Source organism: Chlamydomonas reinhardtii, chromosome 10, assembly GCF_000002595.2.
Source record: "Chlamydomonas reinhardtii strain CC-503 cw92 mt+ chromosome 10, whole genome shotgun sequence".
Taxonomy (NCBI): domain Eukaryota; kingdom Viridiplantae; phylum Chlorophyta; class Chlorophyceae; order Chlamydomonadales; family Chlamydomonadaceae; genus Chlamydomonas; species Chlamydomonas reinhardtii.
Genome location: NC_057013.1, coordinates 6,443,971 through 6,461,829, shown reverse-complemented (window position 1 = coordinate 6,461,829; position 17,859 = coordinate 6,443,971). Strand labels below are relative to the sequence as shown.

Genomic DNA, 17,859 nt, shown 5'->3' with positions numbered 1-17,859 from the left:
TCTTGCTTTCAAAACCGGGAGTCTTAATCCCGCGTGCATGCAGCACACCACGCCTGGTAGGTAGGTGGCATGCACGGCCCGAGCTCCGCGAGCCCCGTGTCCATTCGAGGCAAGCTGCTTCGACACCACACCGCACACTCACGCGGCGGCCCAGTCCTGTCAAGCGGAATCCAACAAACTGCTTTGGCACCTGCTAGCGCCGAAGGCCTAATCAATCCTAACGCGTGAGATGAAGGTAAAACACCAAACAATGATGAAGTTGAGGACTACTCCTAGCCGTACCTCTGCGCGAGGTGTCATGTGTCAGTACGCCCCCACTCCCCGCCGTACACACAGCCGCGAAGGCAACGGCCCACGCTTTGCCTCCTCCAGCCACCCTACCCAGCCAAGCAACACATAACAATGGGCGCCAGCCACAATCTGGCAGCAGCCCATCTGACCGGGACCTTCCCCATACTCAGCCCCAGTCTTCCATGCGTGCAGCATTGGTATGCCCTTCGCGCCAGTGCTCCCATACGGGCAGGCATTCACCGGGCCGGATTATGCATATCCGACCCCGATCAAGCTCCGCGCCCAGTCTCTCTCCCACGCACACACTCTCGCTCTCGCTCGCCCACACAAACACATGCAACAGCACACGCGCTCCAGTGTCTTCCCGACCCGCAGTGCTCTGTGCTGGTGTGGCCGGGTGCTCATGGGCGCGGCGGCACGGAGCCGCGCCTCGTCACCGGGCTCCGCCGCCGGTCACAGCGCCACCGTCACAGCGCCGCCGCCAGCAAGGGCGCCAAACGGCTGCGCCCGTGCCTGGGGCCACTTCCACCCTTTATCGCATCCGCAGTGCCTAGTTGCTTTCTGCTCCCGCAAGTAAAGCATTGCTCAAAATCGGTCTCCACTGTTGCCACCGGTGATTCCCGGCCGCATCAACGCCGCTGCCATGGGCTGGTGCGCTGCAATCCGCGCCACCACCCTCTCATGTGCCACCTTGGCTCCGCAGTCTAATGTCCTGGTATACACACTGCAATATCATGTGCAAACGCACGCCTTTAGACGGGCAGGCGCATCCTGCCACCTGTTGCGGCCCTTCGCCATTCGACATCCCTATCCGCATCCATCCATGTCCGTCTCCACCCGCGTGTGCCAGCAACCAATGGCAGGCATGGCGCACGGCTGGGACTGGGACGGCAGGCGGGACAGGTGCCAGGCGGGCAGGTGCCGCAATGCAGTGCAGCACATGTGTGTGTGTGTGTACCTCGCCGGCCTTCACACCGTCCTACCAAGCACCCGCTCATACCGAACGACTCACGCATACTTGCGTAAATAATGTGCAGACAACGGGAACACACACACGCCAACGCCGCAAATTAGGTATGCTGAGACACGTGAGAGCAGTTCACCCCGTCTCACCGCTTCTGAATCGGCGACAAGTAATAAACGTCAGGCTTGTCGCATAGGGATGAAGCGCTGGTGATCCAAGCAGCGGAGTCCCCGTCACACCACCTCTGCATAGGACACACGAAGCTGGCCGGGGCCCTTGAGCTACGGCGCAGTCGCGCAGAGCTCACGGCGTCCAAAGCAGAGTGACACACACACACACACACACACAGGTGGCCAGCCTTGAGTCAAATGGCTGGCCGCCACTTTATATTTCAAGAAAGCGCCTCAGCAACGCAAGCAACCAGTGCGATTTAGAATTATGACGTGAGCGCTTGTCTACTAGCACACGTGCAAGCGCACACCTGCGCCTATGTGCGCCAGGAACCCACCCGCCCACCCATCCGTCCACACCCCAGGTGTGCGCCAAGCCGCAGCATACCGCACCACCACGGCGTGCCATGTGACATCCCCCCCGGCCCAACCACCCTGCCAAACGGCAAGGTTCAAACACAACCGTAACCGAAAACACCTTCACCCTTTGTGGTCTTCTTCTCACAAGCTTTCGGACTCCGTAAAGGCTTCGTAGCAAACCACCCGTAGCTACACCCTGAGCCCACGCGGGGGGCACCCCAAGCGGCGGCGGCAACAGGCCGCGCGCCCTACAGCTCGTGACACCCTTCCCCTCACGACCAAACACATAGATACGAGGCACGCCCTCTTCCCAGTTGCAGCAGCACGACCTGAGTTGCCTCGGTTGGAAGAGAGCACACATAATCAATGCAGTCGGTCCCACCCAACATAAACAAAGGCAATCACGCACGAGTTCGCACGTTCAGAGCCTGCCACCCTACCCATGGACTTCCTACCACCATATCACACCACACCAGCACCATCATCACACACATGACATGAAGAGCACCAAAGTCGCATCACAGGCCGCAGCGCCGTGTCCTGTTTTGTGAAGCGCTGCAGGCCGTGTGAGCATAGAGGCACCGGGTAGGCACCGGCGGCTAACAACTGGGCTGCTCGGGCGCCACTATGCGCCCCTATTCCATCAGCCCAGTGGCTGCCCTGGCCTTCAATAACATACCCACATACCGCTTCCGAGGCGAGCGCTATGAAGCTCCCACCGTTCAGATTGAGATCTGCTCTGTAGCACCCCTGGGACCTTTCTCAGTATCGGTCACCTAGAGCTGCTCACCACTACCAGACACATACCGAACAACCACACGGATGAAGTTAAATGAACACCCGGCGGGGTGCCGCCGTAGGCCAGCGCAAGCAGCCCGCTGCCAACGCCACCCGTTGCCTGTGCAAAGGTCCGCACATGTTGCCGGTCCAAACACAAACCCCGGATACATCACGTCAGCACACCGAGTGCAGAGGCTGACCAGCAAACCGATGAAGTGGAGGTGATTGGGTTGGCCCATGATTCCGACATGCCTAGTGGGGGCAAGCGGCGTGCGCCAGGACCGCGGGTGCGTGCCGCCCTCTGCGCCGGCGCACACGTCATTACGACCCATGCTGGCTGGACGCGACCCGACTCGCCTCCCGAGGCGCACATGCAGCGCGCGCACCATGAAGGTAAAAGAAACAAACGCAAGATAAGAGCTGCGCGCGAAGAAGAGCAGTGCGACCCCGCAAGCGCTCTTCGCCTCACAGCACAGTGCGGCAGCATCCAGGCCTTCACACGCTTTGTGCGGGAGCCAAGATCCCTTCTTTATCTCTGCCTGGAGTAGCGGTGCGATATGGCAATGTAGCCAAACACAACCGCGTGCTCACCGCCCGACCTCTGTACACCACCTTCAATTTGTGTGGCCCCACGAAAAGAATATTCCCCAACCCCGGAAATTGCGCACACAGCACCATGTACCCAACTGGCAAATCTGTGCCATCTGTAGCAACCTTGCGTCTTTCAAGCGCTGACGCTGTGTGCAGACATGCGCATGGCGGCGGGGGTGTAGTCGTTGGACTCTCTGACACCCCTTGTGGTCTTGGCCGCGCTGCGTGTTGCCGCATCTTGTCGCACGTGTCATCACCTTGTGTCCTCGCTGCGCCTCACATGCATACTGCATGCCCCGGCCCCGGAGCCACGCGGGAGACATGGTGGCCCGCGCTGCTGCTGGCAGCCCCGCAGGCCGAGGGCCGGTGGGGGCCGGCCGCCCTAGCAGCAGGCGGCGGAGGACAGGCGCAGGCCGCCCAGAGCAGCTGCTGCGCCGACCGAGGTGGCGATGGTCGCGGTGGTGGGCACATGGTGCACCGCCAGCGACATGACGTGGTGGTGGTGGATGGGGTGGGGGTGGCCGTGGGCGCCGCTCATCAGCGCCGCGGCGCCGGCCGAGGCAGCCACCAGGCCGCCAGCCGCCGCCAGCGCCGCCGCCGCGGGCATGTGGTAGGCCGCGGCGCCGGTGTGCGCCGCGTGACCGTGAGCCGAGGCGGGCTGCTGCGCGGCGTAGTGGGCCGGCAGGTGGTGGGCTGCGGACGAGGACGACGGCCGCGACAGCTGCTGCTGGCGCAGCACGGGTGGCGGCGAGGGCGCATGCGGCTCGGCCTCAAACTCCACCTCGTGATCCATCACGCCGGCAGCAGGCGCGGGTGCGGCTGCAGCGGCGGTCAGGTCGGTGTCCATGGCGGCGGCCGCCATGGGAGGGGCTGCGGGCGCCATGGCGGCGTTCTGCTGGGCGGCGGTAGCGGCGGCAATGGCCAGAGCGGTGCGGCCGTGCAGCCCCTCCCAGGCCTTGTAGCGGCACAGCAGCGCGCAGGGCTGGGGCGAGGAGGCGGCCTCGTGGAGGTTACGGGACAGGCGCTGCGGGCGGCACATGGGAAGCGGGTGGAGGCAGGTCAGCTCCAAGCCACCGAGAACAGGGGGCGACAGACAAATTTCAAAAAGTATCAAGAAAAAGCATGGAAAAAGCTGTGAAAGGCTGTGCGATTGTTTGAATATCCCAATATAATCCCTGCTTGGGCCGTTCAACCCTGAAAAAACCTCTCCCTCCCTCCCTCCCTCCCTAACGCGCCCCTTGCCCCCTCCCACCTGCACCAGGTCTCCCAGGTCTGCCGGGTCCGCGCCGCTGAGCAGCACCACGCCCTGCAGCCCCTCGTGGTGCCGCCGCATGCCCAGCGCCAGGTACACCGCGGCGCCCGCCACCGCGCTGGCGGGTGCGCCCAGCAGCGCCAGGTCCAGCAGGCTGAGCTCCAGCAGCGCCTCCGCCAGGCGGCGGCAGCTGAGCGCCTCGCCGGGGTGCGCGGGCAGGTGCGCCAGCTGCAGCATGTAGTGCAGGAAGCGCAGGGGCGTGGGCACAGCCAGACCAAAGTCCAGCGTGAACAGCACCTGCAAAGGTGGGGGCGGGGTGCGAGGGTCACACGGGAGCATGAGAAAGGCAGGCAGCGAGGCGGAAGACTGCTGGCCTGGAGCTTGATGGCATGAAGCGCTTCTCCCGAGTGCCGCTGAGCATCAAGCCGCTGCCTATGTCACATTTTCACCACCGTTTCGCTGCCTCCACCACAAAACACACACCCCTCCCCAAAAGACCTGCCGCACCCGCCCTCACACCCGCCCTCCTCACCTCCTTCTCCATGGCCGTGAGCTCCGCCGCCGTGTACATGTTCTCGGCCATGGCCAGCATGGCGACCAGGGGGGGTGGGTACACCTCCTCGAACTTGGCCGCCACCCATAGACACGCCATGCCCAGCAGCTGGAAGCGGCCGCGGCTGACGGGCTTGGCGGCCAGGTAGGCGTCCAGGTAGGAGGCCGCCAGGAACAGCGTCTCGGCGTGCAGCCGGAACTCGTCGCGCACCTCGCTCAGCCAGTCCACCAGCGTGGCGCGCATGGAGGCGCTGATCTCATCGCCCTGGGGGGGGGGATTGTGGTCGTGGCGGGGGATAAATGAGGGAAGGCGGGCGGAGCATACCGGCGCAGAGAGGTGGGAGGTTGGGTGCCCCGCGCGTGTCAGCTCTGGGCCGACCCTGTGACGCTTTCATCACGGCCCTGCCTGCCTCCTAGGCCGCTGGGTACACCCCAAACTAGCTTGGAACCGGACCCAAACTGCGCCTCCGAGAGTGAACGACACGTCGACGCGCCGTCCCGACGCCCCTGTGCTCTCACCTGCTGCCCCACTACATGCTGTGGGGTGGGTCTGCGAGCTCCAGCCTGCAGGCGTGCCAATTTGCGTGTTATAAACGTCCGGGCAGGTGGCTCGGATGTGAATCGCCGTCTCGGTCCCGACCTCAAACTCGCGCACCTCCCGGCCCCTCCAGTGCTCGAGGTCATTCCATGTCTCCTGCTCGAGGTTATCGGCAGCTGCAGGCAGGCAATTGAGCATGCACAGTGAGTATCCGCGCACCACCCCCTCTCAATGTCCCGGCCCTGCAAACGTCCCCCGTGCTTACCGACAGGTGCCGACTGTACTCGCCGGAGCGCAGAACTCAACTACGTAGCAGTAGAAAGCAAGGGGGTCAGCGAAATTTTGCTCGCGACGGGAAAATCCCTCCCCGACCCTGGCCACACCTGCGCGGGTGCCCGGCTTTGCCACACATAAGGGTGACCAACGTGTTGACGAGAGCGCTTGTTGGAGCCGCTCACGGAAGCCTGCAGTGAGTGGGCACTTTGTTGGCGCCAAAATGGCAAGCGGCAAAACTCACGCCGCCTTGCCCCGCAAAGGTGATACCGAGCTGCACATACCTCCGGGCACTCATGCGAATGGCGGACAGACGCCAGGCGCTTCCCAGAGGCAAGGCTCGTCTCCATAATCGACGCCAAGGTTCTCCCTCCGGCCGTGACGGGGGCCCCAGTCGCAGTGTTAATGGGACCCAAGCCACGTAAAGGCGACAGTCCCGCCAGTTTGCTTCAAGAGCTGCGAACGCCCGCAGAGTTGCCGGAAACCAACAGGCGCGTCGACTAGTGTAGCAAGACACCCACGCAGAGCTGTTTATGCACAATATCTACTTCCTAAATACTACTCTACGTAGCACATCTTTGGTACAGGTCGAGTCTATAAAGAAACTCAGAATTGAGGACAGTGGAATATGGGGGCAACCGTCACAGCCGGGCGCCGTACTTGAATTTTTCCCAGTGGGCCATGATTGAGTGTCTCCAAGTCTTCATGAATACATGTTGCCGTAATTATGGCACTGCATAAAATTGCAGGGGCGGCAAACGGTGTGCGGGCTGCTAGCGCCTGCTTCCGTGGCGAAGGTCGCTACCACCTTGCCCACCCTTCGGCGCCGGACCTCGCTGTCACAGAAAGAGGTCGACTAAATTTATCATATGCGATGAGCATGGTCATGGGCTAACCCAAGTGTGCGTCGCAAAACCATGCAGCGACGCCGCCCGCCCTATCACCTATTTACCCCGTCCCCCCCCCCCCCCCCGCGCCCCGCGGCACCCATCTGCCCCCCTCCGGACAAGGGCCCCCGACCTTGCACGAACCTGTGTATATGTCAACTGTGACATAGAAGTCCTCCATAGCCATTATGCGTCACGGGGGCGACAGTACGGCAGCGTGTCCGTCGTTATTCAGACCCTCGACCACAGGCAGCGCCGTGCGTCGCTATAACGAGGCGCGGCCCCACGCAACTGATGTGCACGGCATCAGACGCTCTTGGATGTGTGGGCTATCATGATGGAGGCATGATAGCGCTTACCTTCCGGTTGCCTACTTTTACAGTCCCCCGCGGTTTGGTTTAGTTAGGGCGGGTACTTAACCCCTCACTCGCGTCAGCAAACAGTACTCTGCGTTGCGCTGCCTTCCAGGAAATGTCGACAGCTCATGTCCACTCGCTAACGCCCTCGCATGCCGCTGCTCCCAGTCTGGGTCACTGCTGCTTGTCCTGTTTGCCGTCCTCCTGCCACTTCGCGGTGTCCATACGCTCCCCCCCCCTCACACACACACAAGCCCACACGCATTGGCTTTCTGCTACCCCGCATTGGTCCGGTGCCGCAGGGGTGAAGAAGCAAGCAGCACATGAGCGGCACAACAGAGAAGTAACAACTGAATGATCAGCATGGGCAAGGGGGGTTTGACGGTGGTGCTCCGCGGCGTTTCGTCTGACTTCATGGCGTGAGTACTCACTTTACCGTGACCGCCGCCGTCCCTGATTTCGCCCCCACCTGACCTTTCGTCTGACCCAGCCCAATTCATTTGCCACTCAGTAGAAGAGGAGGGGTGATTCCTGGTTCCGCATCTCCTCTGGCGCACTGCCTGTTCCGCGCAGATCGGGGCGGCCGGGCAAGGGGCGGCACGCGCTACCGGCCGGGCGGGACAGGCGATTACTCATTGGCCCAAACGCCTTGATTGCTTGCAAAGGAAACCATACTAATTATCGATCACGGCCATCTTCGGATGAAAGCCCTGTGCGGAATGGGCAAGCTTGGGTTGTATTGTCACCGGTCGAAGTTTGAGGCCGCAACGGGGGTATTAGCGATTCGCCTGCACAACCGGTAACTGGCTAAATAGCACAGACCAGCAAATTGCACACATGTCATTACCGGAGGCGCTCAACAGTGATTTTGGATTGTTTGGTTTGCAAGCAGTCGTGGCCGGTTATCCATGCGGTTATCGGGCAGTTGCCCGTTGGAAACCCCCAAGGGACGAAACGCTGGCTTCGTCCCGCCTGTTTTGCCAGGTTCTGCAAGCTTCAGGCTGCTTCCTTGTTAGCATGGCAAAGTTTAAGGGGGAAAAGGGGGCAGCGGCCAGGGCCCAGGGGCCTCGACGGACGGCGGTAAGCCGAACCGCTGCACACCCCAAGGCACGCCCTGACACACCGCTGCATGCCACGGCCCCTGGCCCGCTGTTGCCCTGCCCCGGTTGCTCGTGGTGACGTGATCATCCGAGGGCGTCAACCATGCCGCTCCAGGTGAGGTGCTCCTGGTTTATTTGGAGTACGGTAAGCGAGGAATGAAAGGGGGGTTGGCCGAGCGGGTGGACACGGTGAAGGGGGATAAGGGGGGCGGGGGCCCAGGCAGCACCGCAACACACCTCCCCTGCCTCAATGCGCGTGACGCCAGGCCACGGATTTCACCAAAGCCGATGTGCCAGTGCTAAATGTGCCATTGTGGCCCGACACACTGCGCCACTGCCCCGCCGGATGTGCACGCACGCTACGCCTCTCGATGCATCAGGGGCCGCAACGTCAAGGATGGGCATGGTACGGCTCATGGAGGGCGAGTTGGCTTGTATAGGATTCGGAGCCTTTAGAGGTGATGAGGCCAGAGTCGTGCCTAATGGCTGGCGGCTGCTTGGGTGCAGCAGCGTGCAGCCGCCAATCGGCCATGCCTGCTCTGAAGCGCATATGGAAGCGGGGTGCAGGGTTGTACACATAAGGGCGACCAACGTGTTGACGAGAGCGCTTGTTGGAGCCGCTCACAGAAGCCTGCAGTGAGTGGGCCCTTTGTTGGCGCCAAAGTGGCAAGCGGCAAAACTCGCGCCGGCTTGCCCCGCAAAGGTGATACCGAGCTGCACATACGGTACCTCCGGGCACTCATGCGAATGGCGGACAGACGCCAGGCGCTTCCCCAGAAGCAAGGCTCGTCTCCATAATCGACGCCAAGGTTCTCCCGCCGGCCGTGACGGGGGCCCCAGTCGCAGTAATATCGGGCCCCAAGCAAGCCACGCAAAGGCGACAGTCTGCCCCCCTGTTGCACCTGCTGCACTCTCAATCTTCCTGTATACTCTTGCTTAGCCCCTTTTGGCCCTTACATCGCTCCAGGCAGATTTGCTAGCGTCTGAAGTCCAATCGCACTGCGGCACATCAAGCGGCACATACGATAATTCATCACTGGCATTGATGCAACCTGCCCGCGCGCGGGACCCCGCGCGCGCGACACACACTCTTCAACCTGCAACGCTGCTGCCTGTTGCCTTGAAAGTATGGACGTCCACATGCCTCAGCCATACCAACTTGGTAGGTTCTGCAACAACGCACGTCTCCCCAGCGCAGACAGTCAGTCCCGCACCTCCAACGGCCTGAAATTCAAGTGATTGCGGTACGTCAGGACGCGGCCACGTGCACCTGCCACCGTCAGGTCGTACTTGTGCTCTTACAAACCCTGGCTGCTCTTGCGGTTCGTGCCACGCACGCACACACGGCTCCCGCTCGTCCCTCCGCCGCCGTCGCGGCTGTTGCTACCTACCCGGCACCACCGACTCCTTAACCGTTGCCGCCCGTCGCACCCGCACACGTAGATGTCTCACGAGCGCCTTCCATGCAACCTCCTCCTCCTCCTCCTCCTCCTCGCCATTTGTCCCGTCAACGCCGTTGCCAACTGACACAGGTCCCATGCCAGCGCCCGCGCCCGCACTGCTGCTGGCGACGCCCTTGCTGCCCCTGCCCCTGCCCCTGCTACTGCTACTGCTGCGGGCTCTATCAGCACCAGCAGCACTCGCGCGCAGCGCCGACACCACTACCAGCAACACCCGCAAGCCGCAGCGAATGCGCCACCAGAAGTACAAAGCGCTTCGCCAAGCGCGGCACGGCCCTGCCGTCGTCACCAGCCGCTGCGGGAGCTGCGGGAGAGGCCCTGCCATCCGCTAGCACTGCGAACCGGTGCGCCGCCCCCGACTGCGTCTGCGTGTGGCGCTGTGGCTGCTGCCTTGCATTTCGCGTCGCGGCCCGGCCTCCCGCTGCCGCCGCCGCACTTCATTCTCCCGCTGCTCCTGCCGACGTAGCCCCTGCCGCCGCGGCCAGTGGCACCGCTACCGCCACCCAGCCAGGACGGCCACTCCTCCGGTGCTAAGGCCGCATACGCCACACGCACACACCGCCACCAGCGCATGGACAAGCCACTCAAGTCGGGTGCGCCACTCCTGCTGCTCCTCCTCGTCTCATCTCCTGCCGCCGCTGCCGCCCTCGCCCGGAGCACCGGGCACGCCCTCAGCGCCGCGCGCAACGGCTCCCCCGCGCGCAGGTAGGTCGTGGAGCACGAAGTGCTGCAGCTCCCGCAGCCCCAGATGGATGGCTGCCGCAGCCCGACCCATCGGTTCGGCAAGCGCCTGCAATCCCTGCATGCGCTTGCCGCGTCGTCATCGCATGCCGTTTCTGAAACCGCCACGGGGTGCCCGCTAGCACGAAGCGGCGCCGCGGTGGGCGGCACCGCGGCGCCGGTGTCGGCGGCCCCGCTGCCGTTCACCACCGACCAGCTCCAACCACCGCAGCGTGCTCTGCAGAACCCACACGCACGTCTGCGTCAACGGCTGTAGATGTTGCGATCTCCATGGCAATGCTGGCGCCAGGCGGCAGCCACACCCGCAATATCAGGGTGGTCACAGCGGCATGCATGCGCCCCGACAGGCTCCCGCCGGTGCTCCCAGGAGTCCAAACAGAAAGCTATGTGGCCGCCGCGGCCGCCGTACGTCGCCAGCAGCCAGGCACTCGTTGGGGGCGCTCAGGGCGCTCAGTGGCGCAGTGGCGCAGCACAGCCGGCAGCCCACCGCCCGACCGACCAAGGCGCCCTGCAGCTGGGCACTGGGCTCCGGCGGGCTGCTGGCGGCGGCGCGGCGGGCCCACGAGCGAGGCCCTCCGCACGAGCCGGCGCCGCCGCTGCTCGCGCTGGCGCTGCCGCCGGAGCCGTCGCTGCCGCCGCTCGTGCTGCTGCAGCTGGTGCCAACCACTGCGCCCCCGCGCTGTCGGTCAGCGGCTGTATGTGTTGAGGTGCCCGGCTGGCGGCTACCAGTAGCCTCGCGCTGCACGCCCGCCTCGGCCTCAGCTGGCCGCTTGGACAGGGCCTGGAAGGTACCGGCGCGAACCAGCGCGAGGTGAAGCGCAGTAGTGCTTGCGCCTGGGTGCCGCGGTCACCCCCTCCTCCATTCGCGTACAGGTGAGTATGTCAGCATAGATTTGCAACTATAGTTGGGCGACGGGGTCCGCGCGCGGCTCGCACTGCATGCTGACATGACTTCAGAGCTGCTCTGGACTGCTCCTTCCACCTGCCGCTACGCTGCCCAAGCCCGCCCGTCTACCTATGGTGATGTACCACAGCTCGCATATGCGTCTGCAGTTTCTCCTTGCAGCGCGACTGTTTCCTGACGGGATTGGTTCGAAGTTACCCCCCCCGCCCACTTGCGGGGCCCTTCAAACACGTTCATGAATTAGAGCGTGACGCACTCGCTGCAAGCCAAAGCCGCAGAGCATCGGCTGTCCGGCGTCTGGCGAGGCGCGCGTAGTCTCCGCCAGCGTGCGGCTTGACGGGCCGGCATCATCCTGTTACAGCTTGCGTACCTAGTTCCTTTGTGGTATGTTCGTAACAGGTACTTCGGGCGCATGACAAGAGCGCTACAATTCCATTGTGCAGTCTCATGCTGCAGCAGGCATTGCATGCGTCCGCGCCGTGCATGAGCTCCGTCGCCGCAGTCGAAGGCCCCTGACGACGCACTCGACCCGCGACAATAGCATCACAGCACCCCGCACACCCCTCTCTCGTTGACAGCGAAGCATCTACGTCTCCTCTATGCCCTGACTGGGCATGCTACAAACAGTCCCTCTACCCCAGCTCCCTCATGCCACAGCTCCGTCCCGCTTGGTTCACCCACTTGAACCTACCCCCATATTGGGACCTACTTCGTTGGGCACATGAATACATGACCCCCTCCCCACCCCTCACCCGCCTCACAGCTCCCGGGCCTGCACGCTCAGCCCGCCGCCCGCCGCCGCCGCCAGCCGCTGCACCGCCAGCAGCGCCCGCACCGCCCGCGGCTCGAAGCTGGCGCCGCGCACCTCCAGCCGCTCCAGGCATCCGCCTGCTGCCCCCGGCGGCGGCGGACCGTCACCCGCAGTAGTCTGCGGCTCCTTGCTACCCGCCTGAGCCGCAGCCGCAGCCGTGGCCTTGGGCCGGTGCCGCGGCATCAGCGCCACCACACACCGCTCCAGCTCCCCCGTGTCCGCCGCCCGCGCCACCAGCGGCGCCCCCAGCACCAGCTCCCGCAGCGCCGTGCAGCCCGCCAGCCCCGCCGGCCAGGCCGTGAAGCGGTTGGTGGCGATGTTGAGCCGCACCAGCCCGCCAGCAAACGCCGCAGCCAGCGGGCCGCCCGCAGCTGCCACGGCCGCGGCGGCTGCGGCCGAGGAGGGCGTCAGAGCGGAGGAGCCGCCGGGGCCGCCATGTGCCGGAGGCGCGGGCGCAGCCACCGGCGCCACGCCCCAGCCACCGCCGCCGCCGCCGCCACCGCCGGGCTGCGGCTGCAGCCGCGTGGGCGAGGCCGCCGAGGCCCGGCTGTGGCTGTGGCTGTGGCTGGCTGCGGTGCCGTTGGCCCACGAGGCCGCCAGCTGCGAGCCGGCAGGCACTAGGCCGTGTGTAGGAGGCGGCGGCGGCGGCGGCGGCAGGGGCAGGTAGGAGAGGGAGTTGGCGGACAGGTCCAGGGCGGTGAGGGTGGGGATGCGCAGTAGGGCCGCCGGCACCGCCGTCAGACCGCAGCCCGCCAGCCGCACCTAGGCAGGTGCAGGGGAAGCAGTGATGTGGGGAAAGGTGTGTCTTCATGAGCTGGCTATGTGAGCTGGAGTACGACTGTAAGCACGCACACAGCTCCGGAGCTCGCCGACCCCGCATGCATGTTTTTGCCGTGACGCCCCCACGCTGCCCGCCCCCGTTTGACGTCCCAGCTCCGGCCGCCCCCGTTTGACGTCCCAACCCCGGCCACCCCCGTTTGACGTCCCAACCCCGCTGCAGCTCCCGCCAATCCGCACCTCCGCCAGCGCCGTCAGCGCACACAGCTCCATGGGCAGAGCCGCCGCCGCCGCCGCCGCGTCAGCCACCGCCGCGCCGCCGCCGCCACTGGTGCCCAGGTCCGGGTTGCCGCTGAGGTCCAGGGCCGTGAGGCTGGGGAAGGCCGCCAGTGCGGCGGGCGGCAGGCCCCGCAGCCCGCAGCCCGTCAGCGACAGGGTGCGCAGCGACTCGAGCGGCGGCGGCCAGGAGGCGGCCGCCGCGGACTCCCAGCCCAGGCGCCCCGCGGCGGGCGTGGTGAGGCTGAGGGGCGGGTGGTGTGTGGGGTGGAAGTAGTTCATTCCAATCCCAAATCAAACCATTGCCAACACAGAGGAGCTCCAGGCGGCGTAAGCAAGAGGACCGCGGGGCCAACACAAGATGTTCTCATGAAACAACCTACTTGTGCTGCAGCCGTTGCGCACGTCGCCCCGTCCAGTCCCCATAAGATTGGTGGACGCCACCACCCGCCCCACCGCCCACGCCACCACACACGGCCCACCTGCTCCCGTCCAGCCTCAGAACCGCCAGCTGCGCGCACCCCGCCGCCGCCCGCAGCACCCCCTCCACCAGGCAGCAGCGCAGCAGGCTCAGCTCGATCAGGTGGGGCGCGGCGGCGGCCAGGTCCGGGAGCCTGCAAGGGGGGGCGGAGGAGGGTGAGAGGGGGTATGAGAGAGCGACGGGGGCAGGAAGACTTGGGGGCAGGGATTTTGATTGGAATAGAAGGAGAAGCACTGGGGCGGATTCGGAATAATTTATGGAGACGGTGGTTGCCGGGCATAGCGAACTACGGCGGGGCGCGCGTGGGGCTTTCGGCACTGGGCGACAGGGGAGGCAACATCAGCGGCAATGAGTTGCCGACCAGCGCGGCGCTGCAGGGCGCTGCAGGGTGCCGGCGCTGCGCCTGAGCTGAGCCCACCTTCCCGCCGCCCCCCTGCCTCACCTGTTGATCCACAGCTGGGACAGGCGCAGGCAGCGCAAGCTGGGCGGCAGGGTGGTGACCGTGACCGGGAACTGGAACGCCTGAGGGGGGTTGTAAATACCAGCCCAAAACCAACGAAAACGGGAGTGCAGGCAGAGGCGTTAGTTGCGAGCGATAATACTTATGGGATGTGGGCCGAGGCGTCGCGGAGTAGCAGGGCGAGCGGCGCCGGCGATAAATGTCGCCGCCCGGGCTCGGTGACGCGGGGAGGTGAGCAGGCGGGGCAGGCACAGGGGGGCACGGCGACAGGCATCATGAGTCAAGCTGGCTGGCACAGACTGCGGGTGTCAGGCATTGCACGATGCGCAACCCACGAAGAGCGTCAGGGACACCCTGTGCCACCGGCGGGTACATGACGTGTCGACTTCCACCACAAAGGGGCCCACCCCAGGCACGCCACGTCCATCTGCCGCTACGGCCCCACCATGGCAGCCACCCGCGTTGCATGTGGGCCGCTGTCCCCAGCCCAAGCTCTTCCCTGAGAGCCGCCTCCGGCCTTCCAAATCACAGAGGCCCTCCCCCACCTCCCTCAGGCCTCAGGCCCCTGCCTCTGCCCCTGCCCCCGCCCCTGCGCACCTCGGGTGTGAACACCAGCCGCGTGAGCTGCGTGAGGGGCGTGAGATAGGGCAGTGTGCCCGCCAGGAAGCCCTGGGGCAGCCCTGACACCACCAGGTCCCGCAGGCCCCGCAGCCGGCTGAGCGCCTCGTACGAGTCCTGCCCGCCCACGCCCGCACTGCCGTGAAGCCGGAGGGAGCGCAGGCCGCCACTGCCGCCAGCCCAGCCGGGGCTGCGCAGCGGCAGGCCACCACCACCACCACCACCACCACCACCACCACCACCACCACCACCACCACCACCACCACCACCCGCAGCCCCAGCTGCAGCGGCAGCTCCGCTGCCTGCCCCTGTGCCCCCCGCTGCACTGGCCGCGCTGCCGCCACCGCCGCCGCCGCCCCCGCCCCCGCCGCCTCCGCCTCCGCCTCCGCCGCCGCCTGGTGCTGCTGGCGCCCTGTTGGCGGCCCGCAGCAGGGCCTCAAGCGAGTGGCCCGTGCCCACGCCGCCGCCGATGCCGCCGCTATGGCCGCCAAAGTCGTGCGCCGTGGATCCAAAGTCCAGCAGCAGGTGCTGGATGCCGCTGCCGCCGCCGCCGCCCCAACCACCTCCAACACCCCCAACCCCACCCCCACCAGCACCAGCACCAGCCGCCGTGGCGCCTCCTCCGCCTGCTCCTCTGCCGCCTCCGCCACCTGCTCCAGGCACTGGCGCCGCCGCTGCAGCGGCCGCCGCGGGTCCGCCGCTGCGTGCGTCCACCCAGGCTACCACGCTGGCGCTGCGCAGTGTGGCCAGCTGCGCGCCCAGCCCCAGTGCCGACATGTGCGACTGGGCGCTGAGGCCGGAGCTGGCGCGCATGAAGCTGCCCACAGGCGGGGAGGTGCCGGACAGCTGTGCAGCGGAGGACGAGGAAGAGGGGGCTGCGCCGCCGGCGCCTGCGGCGGCGGCTGCAGCGGTGGAGGCCAAGGTGGGGGCGGCGGAGGCGAACAGGCTGCCGGGGCCTAAGGCTCCCAGGCTGGCGGAGGCGGAGGGCGACAGCACGCCACCGCCGCCACCGGCCCCCAGCCCCGAGCCGCCGCCTGCTGCGCCGTAGCTGCCACTGGAGGTGCCGGCGCCCAGACCCACACCCACACCACAGCCGGCGCCCGCTTCCGGCCGGCGCCGGCGGGCAACCTAGACAATTGGATACGGTGGGTGGGCATGGGTCAACTTGACGGGTTTTAAAGGTTTGCGTACGGATGAGCAGCCCTGACGCCGGGGCAAGGGGCCTGTGTGCCACCGGCCCTGTTCACGACGTCGGTGCCGGTCTTCCGGCACAACCCACACCCCACACCCGCACCAACACCACTCCACGCTGTCCACCCAATCCCCCCAGCCTACTAGTCTATGCTACAGTCGCTTTCTCCTTCTATAGGCTCTCGGCGAGAAAATGACCTGTTTCGGGGTTATCCTCAGACGCCTGGGGCTGCTCACCTCCTGCTCCACCGACACCACTACAGACGTCCAAACGTGCTTGCCGCCCCGTCCAAGCAGCGCGCTCCAGCGCTTGCACACCAGCGGCAGGCATCGCCTGAACCACACGAACTGCTTGCCGGCCTCGCGAGGGGCAACCTCCTGCACCTCCGGCCCGAACTCGGCCGACAGGAGCCGAAAGATGTGCACCAGCACGTCGTCTGTGAGAGCGACGTCCTGCACATCAAGCTCCTGCATACCTTGCGCTAACATGTCGCTGAATGGCATGCCTATCCTATACAGAAATTGAGAGTTAGGGCTGTTGGAGGGAAGCGATTGCTCGGGGACCCAGCAGGTCCTAGCTGTTGATCGGCGTCTTTTTCTAGTATTTACAGCGCATGTTCAGTTTTATGTTATACTAGATGCAGGAAAGCTTGCAACTGCCGGGCTTGGCCTCGATATTAATACATGCTAATACTGCTTGTTTCAATGCTACAGATTACATGACAATGTGCAAGTGCTGTTCACAAATCGTGGTAACATCGCAGGCAGGCGATTGAGTGCGGGGTGTGTGGCCTTGCTCCCCTTCCACCATTGCCCAATACCCCCCCCCCCCCCTACTTTGCCACGGCCCTACTGAGTGCAGACTGTTGCGCCGCTGTCCAGGACTTTCATCGCCGACTATGCCAGCCCCATATTCTCTCCCACATCTGTTATTGCCTGATCTGCCTGGTACTGCTTTCATCACACTCGAACGTTAGCCACCTGTGCGATCATGCCCGCCCAGTCCCATCGGCCTCCGTAAAATTAATAACTTCAGAACCCCCGAACTCTATCCGAGGCGAGGTGATCCAAGCGAGGCGAGGTGATCTCGCACTCACCGCGTTCTCACATAGAGCAACAATGTTGGTCTACGCCTTGAACAGGCGGCAGCATGAACGGTACCAAGGGCTGGCACTGAGCAGACCGCTGGTCTGACAGCAGCACCTCACACGAGGCATGAGGCATGACAGCATGATTGGAAGCCCTTCACGTGTTTGGATGTCTGCGCATAGGCGCACTGTCAAGAGTCACAGAACGGCGCCCAGCAGTCGTGCCCGCCAGTGCTGGCTGCCATGGGACAGGGTAAATGTTCTGGCTGCCGCGAGCACTGAGCACACCGGCCTAACAAAGATGACACAGCTCTGGGGCGCCCCCCATCTACGGCTTGGACTGACCGGAGAAGAGCCCTGACTCTTACGGGGCGCCTCCTGTTCGGCTACTTTGAGCTACTTTTCGGTTTGGTGGTAGTGCGTCTTGCTAATTGTTTTTCGTATGTGGCTCCATGGTGTGTGGCCTGTGTCCTGGTCGCCTCGCCTGCCTCCGCTTTCCCTTGTAGTCTTCCTCTCGGACAAAAGGAGACACGTGGCATGCAGGGTGTGAGCCTGCCTGTCCATTCCTGAGAGGCGCTGCAGCATGCGGGGCAACCGTGGGTCTGCACCAATGCACCCACGCACCAGGCACCGCCACCGGGGCCAGCTGTGCTGGCGCTGCCGCCCGCCGGGGCGCGCCAGGCAGTTGATAACACACATGTGCAATGATAGGCCGATAGGGGCACCCCGCTCTGCTACCCGACTCCGTAGACAGGTGCCCCGAATGAACACCTGGAGCGAGAAAGCGCATGTGGGCAGGGAGGGGGGGCCGGCGAGCGGCTCGTAGCGGCTCAACGGCTGAATCATGCCCGTGTTGATTGGCTTGGGCGGTCCTGGTGCTCCTGGCCACCTGGCGGGTAAGCCTGGATAGGAGTGGCGGCCAGAAGCTGCCACGAGAG

The 17,859-nt window shown here is 64.9% G+C and overlaps 3 protein-coding genes across 3 annotated transcripts; all 3 read right to left on the bottom strand.

Moving 5' to 3' along the window:
- Positions 1-1,885: 1,885 nt before the first annotated feature.
- On the bottom strand, positions 1,886-6,357 carry CHLRE_10g466200v5 (uncharacterized protein). Its single transcript, XM_001698400.2, has 8 exons — positions 6,056-6,357; positions 5,882-5,962; positions 5,764-5,803; positions 5,616-5,674; positions 5,480-5,524; positions 4,941-5,225; positions 4,409-4,705; positions 1,886-4,180 (listed from the first exon to the last, which is right to left on the bottom strand). Exons 1-8 carry the CDS (start codon positions 6,119-6,121, stop codon positions 3,539-3,541), a joined length of 1,515 nt encoding a protein of 504 aa, XP_001698452.2. The 5' UTR covers positions 6,122-6,357; the 3' UTR covers positions 1,886-3,538.
- Positions 6,358-9,055: 2,698 nt separating this feature from the next.
- On the bottom strand, positions 9,056-11,327 carry CHLRE_10g466175v5 (uncharacterized protein). Its single transcript, XM_043067258.1, has 2 exons — positions 11,167-11,327; positions 9,056-11,096 (listed from the first exon to the last, which is right to left on the bottom strand). The coding sequence occupies exons 1-2, from the start codon at positions 11,176-11,178 to the stop codon at positions 10,635-10,637; spliced, it is 474 nt and encodes a 157-aa protein (XP_042920655.1). The 5' UTR covers positions 11,179-11,327; the 3' UTR covers positions 9,056-10,634.
- A 235-nt stretch (positions 11,328-11,562) lies between these two features.
- CHLRE_10g466150v5 (uncharacterized protein) lies at positions 11,563-16,547 on the bottom strand. Its single transcript, XM_043067257.1, has 6 exons — positions 16,071-16,547; positions 14,622-15,770; positions 14,007-14,086; positions 13,566-13,697; positions 13,048-13,327; positions 11,563-12,792 (listed from the first exon to the last, which is right to left on the bottom strand). The coding sequence occupies exons 1-6, from the start codon at positions 16,305-16,307 to the stop codon at positions 11,977-11,979; spliced, it is 2,694 nt and encodes an 897-aa protein (XP_042920654.1). The 5' UTR covers positions 16,308-16,547; the 3' UTR covers positions 11,563-11,976.
- Positions 16,548-17,859: the final 1,312 nt, after the last annotated feature.